The 16,643-nt window shown below is 40.1% G+C and overlaps 1 protein-coding gene across 1 annotated transcript in view; it reads right to left on the minus strand.

The window, feature by feature from the left end:
• Positions 1–16,643, minus strand: part of PDSS2 (decaprenyl diphosphate synthase subunit 2) — a 129,809-nt gene that overhangs the window by 77,113 nt on the left and 36,053 nt on the right. Inside the window, exon 3 of the mRNA XM_069973615.1 lies at positions 8,535–8,669. Coding sequence (XP_069829716.1) covers positions 8,535–8,669 — 135 coding nt within the window. The remainder of the gene's footprint in view (positions 1–8,534; positions 8,670–16,643) is intronic.

Genomic DNA, 16,643 nt, shown 5'->3' on the forward strand with positions numbered 1-16,643 from the left:
TTGCTAAACAAAGGGGTCATTGGTCCAGGCCGAGACGAGAGTCCCAGTTTTTGAAACATCTGATCCCATATCAGTAGCAACACCAGAGTCACGTAAGGGATCAATGTAGCGGAGGGGCGATCCGTTGAGGGTAACCACGGTAAAACAGAGGGATGTGCAGGGGATGAGGATGTTTCGAACGCAACCCATCGCTTCGTGGTTCGGTGATGGCATAGATCTAATACTCGTGTGGCTACTGCCACATAATAATAGAACATAAGATTTGGGAGAGCCGTACCTCCTTTATCTTTAGCTCTTGCCAAAATCTGATGTTTGATGTGAGGCCCCCAGGATTCCATACAAAATGGACCATTAAAGATCTCAATTTGTTCAGGAAGACTCTAGGGAGCGCGATGGAAAGGCCTGCATCAAATATAGGAGTCTAGGCAACACATCCATTTTCAGCACCGTGATCATACCGAACCAGGAAAGCGATAAACTCGTCACGGCACATAGGTCCTTTTCTATAGTATGAACCAATGGGGAAAAAATTTATTGTGTTTACTTTATAATTGCTTAAAGCTCCGAATTCCTCAAATTTGGCTAATATGGCAGGTAGGGAGTTTCGTGGGGAGGTAATATATAATAGCAGGTCATCTGAATATAAAGAGAATTTATGGGTGCCTTCACACGTACCATATCGCTGAGTATTTAACGCTGCGTTTTTGGTGCGATTTTTACATGCAAGTTTTGATTTTCACATGAAAATCATGTTAAAATCAAAACTCGCATGTAAAATCGCACCAAACACGCAGCAATAAAAACGCAGCGTTAAAGACGCAGTGATACGGTACGTGTGAAGGCACCCTATAGGAAGATTGTCCAAAAACTAAACCAGGGATAGAGGTGTTTTGTCTCAGGACCATCACCAAATGCTCCATCACTAAGACAAAGAGAAGAGGCGAAAGAGGACAGCCCTGTCTTGTCCCATTGTGGATGACAAAAGGAGAAGACAGGGTACAGTTTACTCTTACCTGTGTGGCGCAATTATAAAGGGCCAAGATGTAAAAAAATACATTATCGGCCCAAGGCCTAGGTCCTCTAGAGCTAATTTCATAAAACGAAAATAACTTTCAAGTTGAACCTACACTTAAGTATTTTTATGTGATATTCATCCTCCCAGAATCCAGTATAATATTTGGGGTTCTGGAATCCAATATACAGAAGAGGAAGGGATGCAACATGATATAATAATGCAGATGTGTATGTTACAATATTCAGCGTCTAAAATGCAGTGACTCTCACGGTAGCTATTAGTAGTAAACAAGGTACCTAAAAAATGTATAAAAAGTTTTTTTGAAAGGGGTGACCTTTCACATCATTAAAAGGCCATAAAAAACAGCTTTGGGTGTACTTTTTGTATAGATGTTCAGTTACAAGATACTTGATATGTTTTGTACAGAGGAAATTCAACACTCCTATTTTGTTGCACTAAATGGGCAAATGATCCAGTATGTAATAAAAATCAGTAAACTGTCTAGGCCACCAAGGATCTACTATGGTGCTTCAGAGAGTGTTTTACGTGACAATAATTAGAGAAGGACTTCTGAGCAATGATCACATTGTTTCATTTGCCCTTAATTGCTCTCTTTGTGAGATCTAAACTAAATATTAATTTTACATATTACATTTCTTCCTACAGGGAATGGTACGGCCTCTGCAAACTAAGCAGATTGCCCCCTCTTTACATTTTGTAACCAAGGACAGAAGAAAAAGTATGCAAGCATACACACCAAGGGCTTGTCCACATTTCTATGGTTATAAAGTAAAAGACTAGCCCTGAACACCATTTTGTTTTTTCCATTTGATTAGTTTCAAAAGTCTGTAGCAGGTGTGGCAGTAAACAAGGAGTTTCAAGCACTTAATAAAGGCGATTTTAAGAGACTTTGTAATTGGGTTTATTAGGCAAATATGCCATTATCTGTATTCAAAAAGCCTTTTCCCAGGTGCCCCCCCCCCCTCCTCTCTTTCATTCACTGCTCATTATCAGGAAATCTCAACTCTTTTACATCAGTCGAGCCCTGGGTAACCTATGGAGAGGGGAGGAGGGAGATTGACTGTGCCATCTGCTGATGCCTAATATAATACACTGCAGAATCGATTTATACTGCAGTGTATTATGCCTGTCGGTGTTTCACTGATGTGTAGCTGATCAGAGCCTGATCAGCTTCCAAAGCCAGGAAATCAGAGGCCTCAGTGAGGTCTTAGTTTCCCTAGCTACCATCGGGACTCTGCAATTGCTTTGCAGAGCCCTGATGATGAACATTGGGAGATTTCTATAAACCCTACTTGCTGCAGTAGCACCAACCGCAGTATCTATAGGGTTAACTGTCGGCATAGGGGCTACGGTCCCAACAGATGACAGACAGGGCCTGCCACAGAAGGCACTGGCACTGCTTCTGCGCCCTTGCCATCCTGTGCACATGAATTCATGTTGCTGCAGAATCAGGTAAAGGCTGCATCAATGTTAATTAACTGTGCAGCGGCCACAGGTTCTGTATGTCTTGGCCAACAGCCCGGTATGGTTAGGGAAAAAGGTCCTGGGTGAAATAAGGGGTTTATGCAATGAGCTAATCTGGAATGGGAAAATCCCAAGGGTGAAGTATGAAATGTTGACGAAAAAGTGGGAGCAGGGGGGATTTAACCTTCCGAACTTTGAGATCCACTTTCTGGCGGCGCAGTTGGCCTATATAGTGAAATGGAAAGAGTATGACTCTGGGGGAGTGTGGCAAGATCAGCTAGATATATGTAGCCCAAATCCAATGGCAATTTTGGAAGCGGGGAGGGTCGAGGTGAAAAGCAAACCCCTAAATGGTCTTTATAGGAAGGTGTGGTCTCATAGTAAAAAGCTGTTGGGTCTACATAAGAGTAACCAATTTACTCCACTGTGGTGCAATGAAAACTTAGACCAATTTGGTACATTCTCAGACTGGCCATTTTGGGCAAAGCGGGGGGCTGTAAACATAAACGATATATTTGAGAGTGATGGAGAATTAAAGTCATTTGAGGCCCTGTCTGAGGAGTGGGGATTGAGTAAGGGGGACGCCATACGATATTTCCAGCTCAAATATTTGGTGAGAGACTCTAAAGAAAAAGATAGGTTCGTGGTGGAGGATTTTTTTTTATTTAATGATAAGACAATGAAAATGGGTAAAGGCACGGTGGGGAAGTTGTATAAGATGTTGATGAACACGGTAAATGGGTCACTGGAGGAGAAGTTTAAATATAAATGGGAAGATTTGGGGAACAACGAAATAGACTGGGGAAGTGCTCTGGGTAATATAAAGGAGTGTAGTCTGAGAATGAACCACAGAGTGTCACAGATATTTATAATTAGAAGGTTACACTATACACCAGATAAGTTATTTAAAATGAAATCACGGGATACAGATTTGTGTGATAGATGTAAAGTGGATAAGGGGGATTTAATTCACTTGATGTGGAGATGTCCTAAACTTACAAGGTATTGGGGAGAAATATTTGGTATAATTAAAGATAGATTAGGGTTGGAATTGAAGGTATGTCCGAAAATTGCATTGTTGGGGGATATGGGGGGGTTAGAGATCACTAGAGTGCAAAAAAGTATAGTAAATAGAGTATTGTTTGCAGCTAGGTTTTGTGTACTAAAAAAATGGATTTCCCTGAGTGCACCGTCAGTGGAGGATTGGAAAAAGGAGATAAAGAGCCTAAAATTGATGGATTATGTAAAAGCCCTACAGTCCAATAGATTAGAGGAATACGAAAGTAAGTTGTCAAACTGGTAGAAGGAAGAAGCCCGGGGAAGGGGGGGGGGGGGGGGAGGGGGGGCAGTTTCCTTTTTTTTTTTTTTTTTGTTATGTTGTGGGAGGGGGGGGGGGGGGAGGGAAATATGGGGGAAAAAATAGGGGATAGTGTGGGTAAAAAGGAGAAGGAATATTAGGGGTGGAGCAAGTGGTAATAAATAGGGAATACAGAGGAAGGAAAAGGGTAGAGGTGGAGGAGGGCTTAAGCTTTCTGTAAATCGGTATGCACTTGTAAGGGAGGGCAGGCCTGGATAGGTAGGTAGTAGGGGAGATTAAATTGTGGGAGAGAGTAAAAGGGAAGGGGCGCCAATCCTCTCCGCATGGTTAAGGTTTAAGAGGGTAGGGGGTGTGCGGGGGTGGGGGGAGGGGAGGGGGCGCGCGAGGGGGCGAGGTTGAGCGTGTGTGGAAAGAGAGTATGTGACCAAGTGAAACCCCATAGAGAGAAGTTTAAGTAGTAATATAATAATGTGGCAATGAGAGCATAGGCTGGCCAGTGGCCTCTGTTGGGGACGGGTGACCTTAATATAAGGTTATCTTGGTGCCTGGGGGAGGACTGGGGATCAGCCTTATTAATTGAAAGGTCCAGGGGGTCGTAGCATCTCTGAAGGGGTCCTCCTGAGAAGGGGGAGCCAGGCGGGGGTGTGAGACCAAATGGGCCAGGACAATAACTAGAGGGTGTAATAGGGAAAAGGGGTCTAGTCGGTGAGTAAGAGTTGAGTAAGAGTTGAAGGAGTGAGTCGCCCGGCGCGCGCCCTCTGCCACCTCTGCCACGGACATGTCTCCCAGGGGCGGTAGATAAAGATATGTAGTGGAGGGTGGGGGAGTAATGGGATACCTTTGGAATACATAATAGCTTTAATGCGGATTGGGGTGGTGCTTCGAGTAATCGAGAGAGGTTTAAGGGGGAAGAAGGGGGGAGGGATGGGGTAAGTAGTTATGATAGCTAATAAGAGGGGGTTGTACCATGCCGATCCAGGTCTGCCCTGCTAGAGGGGAAGATTGTAAAAAGGGGGAAAAGGGAGGGAGGGGGTAGATTTTATTGGGAGTTTTGTTGGCCTCCCCTTGGACTGTGGGAGCAAAAGAACTAAAGCCCTACCTTCTATAGGAGAGGGGAAGGAAAGAGGTTGTAGTCAAACCCTGGATGTTCATTTTTAGTGTTTGTGTACATATGTGAAGCCTAATAAAAATTATTTAAAAAAAAAATATATATCATATTGGTGTAGCAGAAAAATATTGATAGCTTTTTATAAAAAAAAAATTCTGATATATATAAAAAAAAAACAAACTGTGCAGCGGCCGGAATGGTTAACAAGCTCTGGTAAAATAAAACCATGAGCTGTGATTGGTTGCTGTGGGGAAAAAAAAGTCAGTGTGAGGGTCTTGATAAATCTGGACCAATATTTCTTGTGGAAAAACCTCTTAACTTGATCATGACAATGATATGGCAATATACATTCATATTTTATTTTTTTCATTATCATGCAGTAAAACAAAGGAAGTGCAGTGTTTTCCCATGATAACTAAAAAATAAAATAAATAATGAATAAAAATTCCAAACTTGCTTTATATGACATCTACTATTAATTTAGATTTAGAAAGTCATAAAGGACAGGAACACTTAACTTTGGGAGCAAGAACAGATAATCCTATCTGTCAAATTATGTTGTTACATATCATGAATTTTAATGGGCATAAACAACATAACATTTAATAAGCATAACATTTATAAGCTTATTTTTTCTTTTAAACAGATTCTCAACTTCTTTGGAATATTATGTCATCATTTAATTTTAATTTTTTTTTTATCCACAACAGGACTGATTAAGTACTGAATAACAATAATATGCTTATTTTATATTAATAGAAGTAGATTTCCACTTTACCTTTACTATTAGTACTTAGAGTTTGACTAATGGGTATCCATTTGGTTACCATGAGACAATAATAATGCACATCGTCAAGCCAAGCACTACATAGTTCTTTCACATAAAGGCCAAATTTTATTGGATGCTATTCTGATGGGCTTTACAAATTTTACTTGTAACCTAATGTTCCGTCCAATCCACAAAAGGAAAATGTGTCTCTGCTACTTAATCCCAAAGACTTTTCCATTTCCTTCTAAAATGCCTAAGTATATATTACCAACTTGAGTATCAAATTTAAAGCAGACAGGTTTTCAAGAAAAAAAAAAAAGAATATGCAACTTCATAAAACCAATATAACAAAATTATGAAGTAATTTAAAATACATTTATTAAGTCTTGCATTTTGTAACTACAGTAATTTGTGATAAAACACTTTTGATAATTTGATAATTAATAATTGAATGGAAATATTTTTAACCCCTTTTGGCACCACAATGTTGTGGTTCCAGTAAAAAGGTAGAGAGTGGTCATACGCTCATGTCACTATGACATGTCAAAAGTTTTTTTAGTAAGGACAGTGACACTTTAAAGCGACTCTGTATCCACAATCTGCCCCCTTCTAAATCTCTTCTACCATCGATAGCCACTTTTAATCCAAGATCTGTCCTGGGGTCCGTTCGTCAGGTGATGCAGTCATTGTCCTAAAACTTGCAGCCCTATGTACAAATTGTCATGGCCTAGAGTGTCTGTGCCCTAGGCCTGCACCGCCTCTCCGTCCCTCCTCCCCACCCTCTTCATCATTAGTAATGCCCCTGGGCAGGAATTCCCCTAATCATCCATTGTCTAAACACTGCACAGGTGTTTAGATAAGTGATGATTAGAAGAAATCCAGCCCAGAGGTATTCCTAATGGTGAGGAGGGCAGGGAGGAGGAACAGAGAGGCGGTGCAGGCCTAGGGCACAGGTACTCTAGGCCATGTCAATTTGACACCGCTGAAAGTTTAAAAGTTGTTTTTAAGGACAATAACTCCATCACCTGTTGAATGGACCCCAGGACAGATCTTGGATTAAAAGCAGCTGACGATACAAGCAGTTTGGGAGATGTAGATTGTTGGTACAGAGTCACTTTAAAGCTTGTAAATTTTGTTCCTCAGCCAATGAAACAAAAGTCTCAGTAGAAGAACGCCTGCCCTGAAGATACATATACTACTAGTCATCTTTAAATGAATGGGTTGTGCTTTGAACCTGCAAGGTGTTAGTGTGATTCTTCCATGCGCACAAGAAAACTTTTAAAGAAAGTTCTTTTTAAGAAATCAAAAAAAGGTTGTGATCGCAAGCAGTTTTGCAATATACTCTTTAAAAAAAAAAAAAAAAAAAAAAAGCTTTCTATGTTTAAATCGACATTATACATTGAGCCACTTGGTGTCTCCCTTCACTGTTCATGTGTACAGCTGCTGCACACCCACACTTAGAGAATGTGAGCAGAGAATCCTAGGGGTGCTCGCATGGTATGGTCAGCTCTCTGGTCATACAGCACCAAAAGCTCTGTAACCACATGGTGACATTATACTGACTAGTAAGCTGCCTAGTAGTTGATAATATAATTAGCAAAAGTGAATAGTATAATTAGCGCAAGTTAATTGCACAGGTGTCTCTCCTTGTGTGAGCCCGCAAAGGACTGGAACTTCCTGTGTTTGGTCTCTTTCTTAAACTGAGAAAAGAAGTACAGCTTGGCTATTTGTATTACATTAATATGACATTAATTCAAACATATAAAACATAAAAAAAATAAAGTAAGTATATTGCAAAACTACTTGTGATCACAACCCTTGTAGATTTAAAAAAATAAATAAATAATTTAACAACAGGTACGATTCAAAGAGATTCTGTACCACAATCTGACCCCCCCCAAACCACTTGTACCGTTGGATAGCTGCTTTCAATCCAAGATCTGTCCTGAGGTCCGTTCGGCAGGTGATGCAGTTATTGTCCTAAAAAACAACTTTTAAACTTCCAGCCCCGTGCCAAATTAGCGTGACCTAGAGTACCCATGTCCTAGGATTGCAATGCCCCTCTGTCCCTCCTCATCGTTAGGAATGCCACTGGCAGGATTTTTACTTGTCACAGGTGCCTTAACCATCCGGCACATGTTCAGTGTTCAGACAGGTAAATAGGAGAAAGTTTCAAGATCCCACAAAGGGATTATTCCAGGAGACTGCTCACCTAGGTAGGTTGTGTGTAGCCACAACAACCATTAAATAGCATAAATCCGTAGTAACCAGCCGCAGCAGAAGTATGACACCGCATACTACTCGAGGGTCCGGGATAAATAGCCAAAAGGATGAAGAAAGAAAGAAGTCATCAGACGACTTCTTTAGTCTGTCCTATTAATCTGAAGAAGAAGTCTGATTAATTTAAAACGCGTTATTTGTAAGGACCAATAAAGAGTGTGTGTGAATAACTGCCTGCGCAAAAGGACCCTTTCTTTCTCCATCATTTTGGTTTATGATGAAGAGAGCGCGGAGGAGGAGCATAGGTACTGTAGGCCACGCCAATTTGACACAGGGCTGCAAGTTTAAAAGTTGTTTGTAGGACAATAACTGCATCACCTGCCGGACAGACCCCAGGACAGATCTTGGATTAAAATCAGCTATCTGAAGGTACAAGCAGTTTGTTGGTGCAGAGTCGCGTTAAGACTTGAGCAGACTGTCAATATAACAGCACCCCTAGAGTGCATGTAAAACATATATATGTGTCAGCAAAACATAAAATAAACAAGGTAAACCAAAAGTCAAGCCATAATGGTTACATTTTTAAGTCATAGATAGTATAAAAAGCTCTATCTCTTACCTTGCATAGATACCGCTCACCATATCATGCTGAAGACTGTCATCCGCTGCCTTACTAGGCCCAGCTGCTTTAGAAATAAGCAGCACCACCAAGCCTCTCATCTGTAGATTGTTGCGACTGTCGTGTACAAAGGCCCTGCCAAGAAAAGACACACATCAGCATTGTGTAGTATTTAATGTAAAACTATGAAATGAACATTCACTTGTTCTATAATACAAAATCAAAAACATGTTACTTGAATAAGATAAATAGCAGACTTGTACATGGGGAAAGAGGACCATGCCCACAAGGGCTTACAGTCTAATCGTTCAACATATTACGATTGTCTGCTCAATCTGATCCCAGCAAATGAAGGAACAAATTACACTGAACGATAAGTGAATAAATGCGTAATTACTGTGAACGATTAAGGATAATATTGGTATCAGAACCAAATGCACGATTTCTCGTTGGTCATTTGATCGTTGCCTGCATTTAAATGAAACAATCATATAAATTTTAACGATATAATTATAATTTGCACGATAATAGTCACGTGTTATAGGGCCCTAACAGGGCATCCCCCACTATGCTGCCAAGATGCATTTCTAGTAACAAAGTAAATATTTCTAGTAACAAAGGCCAATATTTGACTATTTATAGGAGAAAAAATATATTTATACACTGTTTCTGTGTGTGTTTGTTTTTGAGGGGTAGACTCCTCCCTGTGGGTAGTATCACACATATATCAATTCCACCTGTAGGTAGTCTCCGAGAGGGTAGATCTACCAGTGCTATCCCCAATGTCACAGGTGTTAAACTGTTGCCCTCTAGAAAAACTAAAATTGCCATCATTCCCAACACACCCTTGGGCAGATTCTTACTACCCATACTGTTATACTTATAACACTTAAAAACACTTGGAATAACACTAAGGTCATGTTCACACAACGCAAGTTTTGAATTAATCACAGCAATTGATGCCGACTCGCAGAAAGGGTTCATTCACACTTCCATAGAATTCCGTCCATAAATGGAGGGTGTTCTGTGGACTGGATCTAGGAGCTCTCATAATCATTATTACTTAAAATGTTGGTAGCTCCTTAACAGTTTAAAAGTTCACACTAATCTAGCACAAACTTTTAATGTATTAATGACCCCAAAGGGGCGACACAGCTCGTCTGTTGCTATCAGTGGCTGTGTAGTCAGAAGCCCTGGTCCTGACACAGATGGATATCGCTAGCTGTGTGATATTATAAAATTATATTACAAAAGTAATAAACAAATATCACAAATAACTTAGCTTTGGAATATCCCCTTAACTTTTTTTTCTTTGCTTCAGTACATTAGCAACAGTAGTTACTGGATCCTAACCACTTGAACTCTGAATAGAGCCAAGTTCTAGGATACAATGGATTTTTCATTGCCTTCTTGTTCTTCCCTTTTCAATACAACCATGTGAGAGAATAGTAAAATTGCACTGTGCTGGAGGGAGGTTGTATCATACAAAACTTTTAACAAGAAAGTGTACTGTAAAGATAACCTTAACTCACTAAGTCAACTGCTGCAGCTTCACTGTTAAAATAAGTAGTATTTTACTTAAAGGTGGACTTTGTAATACTACCTTAAACCAAGAAGAAAACACATCCACACAATTATTTGTAAGAGAAGTCATGTTCTTTGTACCAATCATTACGCGACTGACAGCTACCCAGGGGACAGACACCTTTGGGTTTCCTAGCATAAACCTAAAGGCATTACCTGACATGATGTAGCTGTTCAACATAACTTATTACTTTAAACACAAGTTTGGATTGCAATGCAATCAGTATTAGATCAAGCGCTAAATGGTAAAAATTATATATAAATCTGATGCTACAGCAATAATAAGCTAATGCTTAGCATGCTTTACGGAATCATTATAATCTAACCGCTAGAATCTATGAGACCTGTCCCCAAGAAACCAAGGACATCGTCAACCGGTTGACATTGCTTTAGGGGCTCGAAGAATATATGTACCTGAGCGAGCCCTCCAAGGGACACACATCAACCAACTATTAAAAAAGTGGAAACAAAAAAAGCCCAGATGCAGCAATTATATTTGATGAGCATGTGGCAGCAGTCAGATGCCTGGAGAAAAAGAGAAGGAGAGCAACATAAGCAAAAAAAATGGAAGAGGGGAAAAAAAGCACAACACATCAAACTGGATTATTTTCAGGAACTCTTTCTGCAACCAGATGAGAACATTTAGGCGTCTAACAGTAGCACAAATGAGAAACCTAGACAGCAGGTGACTGCGAGGAGTGCCAGGGATCATTTGGCAAATAACGGCCACAAAAGAGAACAAGAACAGAAAATGACAGATGAGTATATAAAACAGAAAAGCTGAAATCCAAACCAGCATGACATGTTTTATCAGGTTTGCAGTTTTATCCATTTACATAAGTAGCGTTCTCAATGAGGTTACCAATAATCGCATAGGAGCAGTATTGTGTGGATGCATGAGGCATCGTAGCTTTATGCTTAGGTCATTTTAGGCTCTGATCACACTTGCATACACTTACATTTTTCCAATAGGTTTAGTATATGATATGGAAAAAGCTGCAGACATTGACGGTAATGTAAACAATATATTATTGGATACGTTTAACGTTAGGAATATGTTTAATGTGTCTGTCACCCATAGGATATACCTGCCCCTGTTAAAGAGATTTTGCATGAAAAGCTATTGCAAAGCTCATGATGTAATATTAATTTGATGCCTGTGACAGGTGCCATGCAGTGGCATCCATCAGCTAATATGGGTATCTGTTTTTTTTATATACAGTTTACTTTTTTTAAATTAAAATGGGTACTGTCACTTTGAAGGGGACCTGTCACTATACTTTTCTCCCCAGATCAGCGTGCAGTTGCAGCTCATGCTGGAAGATCAGGTTGCAGTGGATATGTTCTGTGCATGAGCCGTGCATGAAACTTCCAAGGTCTGAAATGTCTCCAAGGCAACCTGGCCTTCCGGCGTTATCTTGTGACTTCACGTTGATCTGGGGAGAGAAGTATAGGTGACGGGTCCCCTCTAAAGTGACAGTACCCATTAAAAAAAATTATTAAAAATTTATATATTATTATATTACACACACACACACACATATACACTACCATTCAAAAGTTTGGGGTCACCCAAACAATTTTGTGTTTTCCATGAAAAGTCACACTTATTCACCACAATACGTTGTGAAATGAATAGAAAATAGAGTCAAGACATTGACAAGGTTAGAAATAACGATTTGTATTTGAAATAACATTGTTTTTACATCACACTTTGCTTTCGTCAAAGAATCCACCATTTGCAGCAATTACAGCATTGCACACCTTTGGCATTCTAGCTATTAATCTGTTGAGGTAAGCTGGAGAAATTGCACCCCACACTTCTAGAAGCAGCTCCCACAAGTTGGATTGGTTGGATGGGCACTTCTGGCGTACCATACGGTCAAGCTGCTCCCACAACAGCTCAATGGGGTGGTGATCTGGTGACTGCGCTGGCCACTCCATTACCTATGATAGAATACCAGCTGCTGCTTCTGCTGTAAATAGTTCTTGCACAATTTGGAGGTGTGTTTAGGGTCATTGTCCTGTTGTAGGATGAAACTGGCTCCAATCAAGCGCTGTCCACTGGGTATGGCATGGCGCTGCAGAGTGATAGCCTTCCTTATTCAGAATCCCTTTTACCCTGTACAAATCTCCCACCTTACCAGCACCAAAGCAACCCCAGACCATCACATTACCTCCACCATGCTTAACAGATGGCGTCAGGCATTCTTCCAGTATCTTTTCATTTGTTCTGCGTCTCACAAACGTTCTTCTTTGTGATCCAAACACCTCAAACTTGGATTCATCCGTCCACAACACTTTTTTCCCAGTCTTCCTCTGTCCAATGTCTGTGTTCTTTTGCCCATCTTAATCTTTTTCTTTTATTGGCCCGTTTCAGATATGGCTTTTTCTTTCCCACTCTGCCCTGAAGCCCAAAATCCCGCAGCCGCCTCTTTACTGTAGATGTTGACACTGGTGTTTTGCGGGTACTATTTAATGAAGATGCCAGTTGGGGACCTATCTGTTTCTCAAACTAGAGACTAATGTGCTTATCTTCTTGCTTAGTTGTGCAACGCAGCCTCCCACTTCTTTTTCTACTCTGGTTAGAGCCTGTTTGTGCTGTCCTCTGAAGGGAGTAGTACACAGCGTTGTAGGAAATCTTTAATTTCTCGCATGGAATAGCCTTCATTTCTAAGAACAAGAATAGACTGTCGAGTTTCAGATGAAAGTTCTCTTTTTCTGGCCATTTTGAGCGTTTAATTGTCCCCACAAATGTGATGCTCCAGAACTCAATCTGCTCAAAGGAAGGTCAGTTTTGTAGCTTCTGTAACGAGCTAGACTGTTTTCAGATGTGTGAACATGATTGCACAAGGGGTTTTCTAATCATCAATTAGCCTTCTGAGCCAATGAGCAAACACATTGTACCATTAGAACACTGGAGTGATAGTTGCTGGAAATGAGCCTCTATACACCTATGTAGATATTGCACCAAAAAACAGACATTTGCAGCTAGAATAGTCATTTACAACATTAGCAATGTATAGAGTGTATTTCTTTAAAGTTAGGACTAGTTTAAAGTTATCTTCATTAAAAACTTTTGAACAGTAGTGTGTATAATATATATATGTATACACACACATACATACACATATATACACACACATATACACGCATTTGACGGGAGTCTAACCACTCAGACCAATGGTCACATAGATATAGACATCTCTCTCCTAAGATGATAATGAAAGAAATAATATAAAGGGTAGACTATAGGGATTAGCAAATTTACAGTACTAGCAAGGGCTCGGCTGTCGGCTTGTCAGCCAACTGCCTTTGAATTTTATGCCGCTCGACCCAGGGTGCCTGGCAAAGCTGGACCCAGTTCTGGGAAACTGGGAGGAGTTTCCCAGGACTGGATCCAGCTTTTCCAGGCATCCAGGGCAGTGGCATAGAGTTCAAAGGCAGCTGGCTGACAAGCTGACGGCCGAGCCTGGCAAAGGGCTTCACTTTGCTAGCACTGTAAATTTGCTCATTCCTATTCCTATTCCTATGAGAGAAGGCAGATGGCACAGCTCAGACTCCTGGCACAATATCACACTACCGGACTATTTTTTAGGTATTTAGACCCACACCTTATCAAGAACGTCTACCGGCTACCACATGGCTACTAATAAATTGTTGATTTTCTTTCCACTAGAACTGCTCTAAAAGTAAAAATCATATCTCCAAAGATTTTAGATGCAATTTTCCTAGTGAGCGTTCTCCTCATCCAGTGGTAAACTAGCCAACACCTGAGCAGCGGTCATTGATCAAATAGGATTGGGTGAAAAGGAATACCACCTATGCCTATCAGTAGCCTATTCCATTACATACCCCAGTCATCGGACCCAGACTCTAAGGAGTTAGGGTCCTATTACACCAACAACTTGTCTGACAGATTTTTGAAGCCAAAGTCAGGAATGGACAATAAACAGGGAACAGGTAATAAAGGAAAGACTGAGAGGATTTCTCCTCTTTTCAAATCCATTCCTTGCTTTGTCTTAAAATAATCTGTCCGATAATCTGTTGGTGTAATAGGGCTCTTAGTGGCAGCAAAAAGGGTCCATCTGACATTGTTGCCCTTTAAAAAATGGTTGCTGCGTCATTGGTTGAACGATTCTTGGTTGGTTGAACCAAGCTTATTGAACAGCTAAAAGATATTTTATATTTAGACGGGCTTGACATTTTGAGAACCCCAGACAAGACCACTCAAAGTTTTTTCAAGACATGGTGCAAGTTTATAGAAAAAGCACTCTGATATGGAATGCAATGTGATCATAAGGCAATACTGCTGTTCTGAGCGGTATTGTAAAGAAGACCTCAAAAGGGACGCTTGTTGTCCTCAAGGTTACGCAGGATTTGGAGATGACTGGTTGGTCCATTGGGCTTGATGAGCCTTTCATCTGCTAAAAACATGTCCTTTGCCGGTTAGTTTTGTAAGTTAAATTGAGTAGGTTCCTGTTATTTTTGTGTTTGCATGTATATCTTACACGTACTAGTCTCACCTACCACTGGGACACTCATATTACCCAAAAAAGATATCCAGACACTGCGCTATAGAGCTAAACTAAAAAAAAGTGGGTCAATATTTAGGAGGGAGTCTATCTTAGATGGGATGGGTATATCTATATGTACCATATTTTCCGGCGTATAAGACGACTTTTTAACCCCTAAAATCCTCTTAGAAGTAGTCGGGAGTCGTCTTATACGCCAGGTATGGTCGCCCTATACCATGGGGGAGCTCAAAAAAGGCTGCATTCCCACCATATGGGGCGACCATTATAAAAAAAACAAAAACCAGTTAACTCACCTGGGGCCCGTTCCTGGCATCCACGTGTCTCATAGACCAGGCAGTGTGACATACACTGCCTACGCCGGGAAACCCCAAAAGCTCTCCCAAGCAGCCGAGCAGGGCTGCGGTCAGGCAGGGGTTAATATTTTACGGCGTATAAGGCGAACCCCTGACAATCTTCTTAAAAGTCAGGGGTCGTCTTATACGCCAGTAAAATACGGTATTGTTATAAAGCACAGCATTAATCTATGATAATCTGTTTATGCACAAATTGTTCTATGTAAATATATCTTTCCCTGCGACTGTTTGTGGCCTGGTCATTATTGTGTTAAATAAAATATTGTTTAAAAAACAACTAGCCAACAAGTGTTTTGGCACGCAGTACCTATTCCTTTAAATCTTAGGAAAGTAATTTCTACTTTCTATGGGCCCGTTTACACGGTGGAAATTCCGCCTGCCTTACTGTCTCGGCTCTCCGCTGAAAGAATTGGACTGCAAAGATTTGTTTGCAACCATTTTTCCGGATCCAAAATGGATGCACACAATTTTATTTATTTTTTTTTTTGCATAAAACGGATGAAAAAAAATGGACTGCAAAAATGCAGTGTGAACCCAGCCTTAGTCACTGTGGCTAAATGTATTCCCAGATATATTTAAATACTTAAATTATTCTCTTGTCATGTAAGGAGTTTATTATACATAAGTGTAATAAAAGATTGGGCCCTAAACATTTTAAGAATTTCATTGAATAAAATATATATATCCAGAAGGGAGTAGAGTACAGAAGGTAAAACTGGAATATTTAAACGACTTTCACAGAGATGTGCAGATTGGCAAACCCAATATACATTTCTATTCTTTATAGAGTTGTAATAAAAAAAAGGAGAGAAAGTCATATGAAAAACGTTGAAGAATTTGTGCAAACACTGGTGGTTTTGGAAATGTTAGTTCCTATGGTAACCAGTATGACTGTCTTTATATAGCATTATAAACAGATGGTAAAAGTGGTCATGTTAGTTTGCCTGCCAGCATATCAATAAAACTGCAATAGTTGTGTGTGTTTATTGAATAACTTAAGTATACTAGCAACAAGAGCTACTCCTGGTCCAGACGACTACAATGAGCCAGCCCCTTTAAAGCTAAAATGAGAATTTGCACAGTAAATTCTCTGCGGCTTACACTGTCAACCAGGCTAACTTGGCTGGTGTCCCTACAAATGTTTTCATAGCACTTGTTATGCAGGGCACGTCACAGCAAATATGAATCTGCCTGGTAGGGGGACAAAAACATAATTAACCCATTTGTTTTTGCAAAAGAGTTCATAATATGGGAAAACTCAAAATGGGAAATATAAGAATGGCTGGGTTAAATTTGATTATTTTAGTTCTACTTAAGTTTTCTACATACACAGAAATAGTCACTACGAAGAGATGGAGAGCTTTACAAATATATTTTTATTTTGTATTTATATATTACACAGTAGTGCCTTGGATTACGAGCATAATTTGTTCCGGAACCTTGTAATCCAAAGCAAATCTTCCCATAAGGAATCGATGAAATGCTGAAAAATGGATCCACACCCCAAAAATAATGATTTTTTTAAATTTTTATTTTGAGTAACAGGTAAAACAAACAAACATTTAGAAAGCTGAATATGTGATATTATAAGTGACTGTAGAGTATAGCCGAGCAGCATGTGTAGTTTAATGTAA

This window comes from Dendropsophus ebraccatus, chromosome 6 (genome assembly GCF_027789765.1).
Source record: "Dendropsophus ebraccatus isolate aDenEbr1 chromosome 6, aDenEbr1.pat, whole genome shotgun sequence".
Taxonomy (NCBI): domain Eukaryota; kingdom Metazoa; phylum Chordata; class Amphibia; order Anura; family Hylidae; genus Dendropsophus; species Dendropsophus ebraccatus.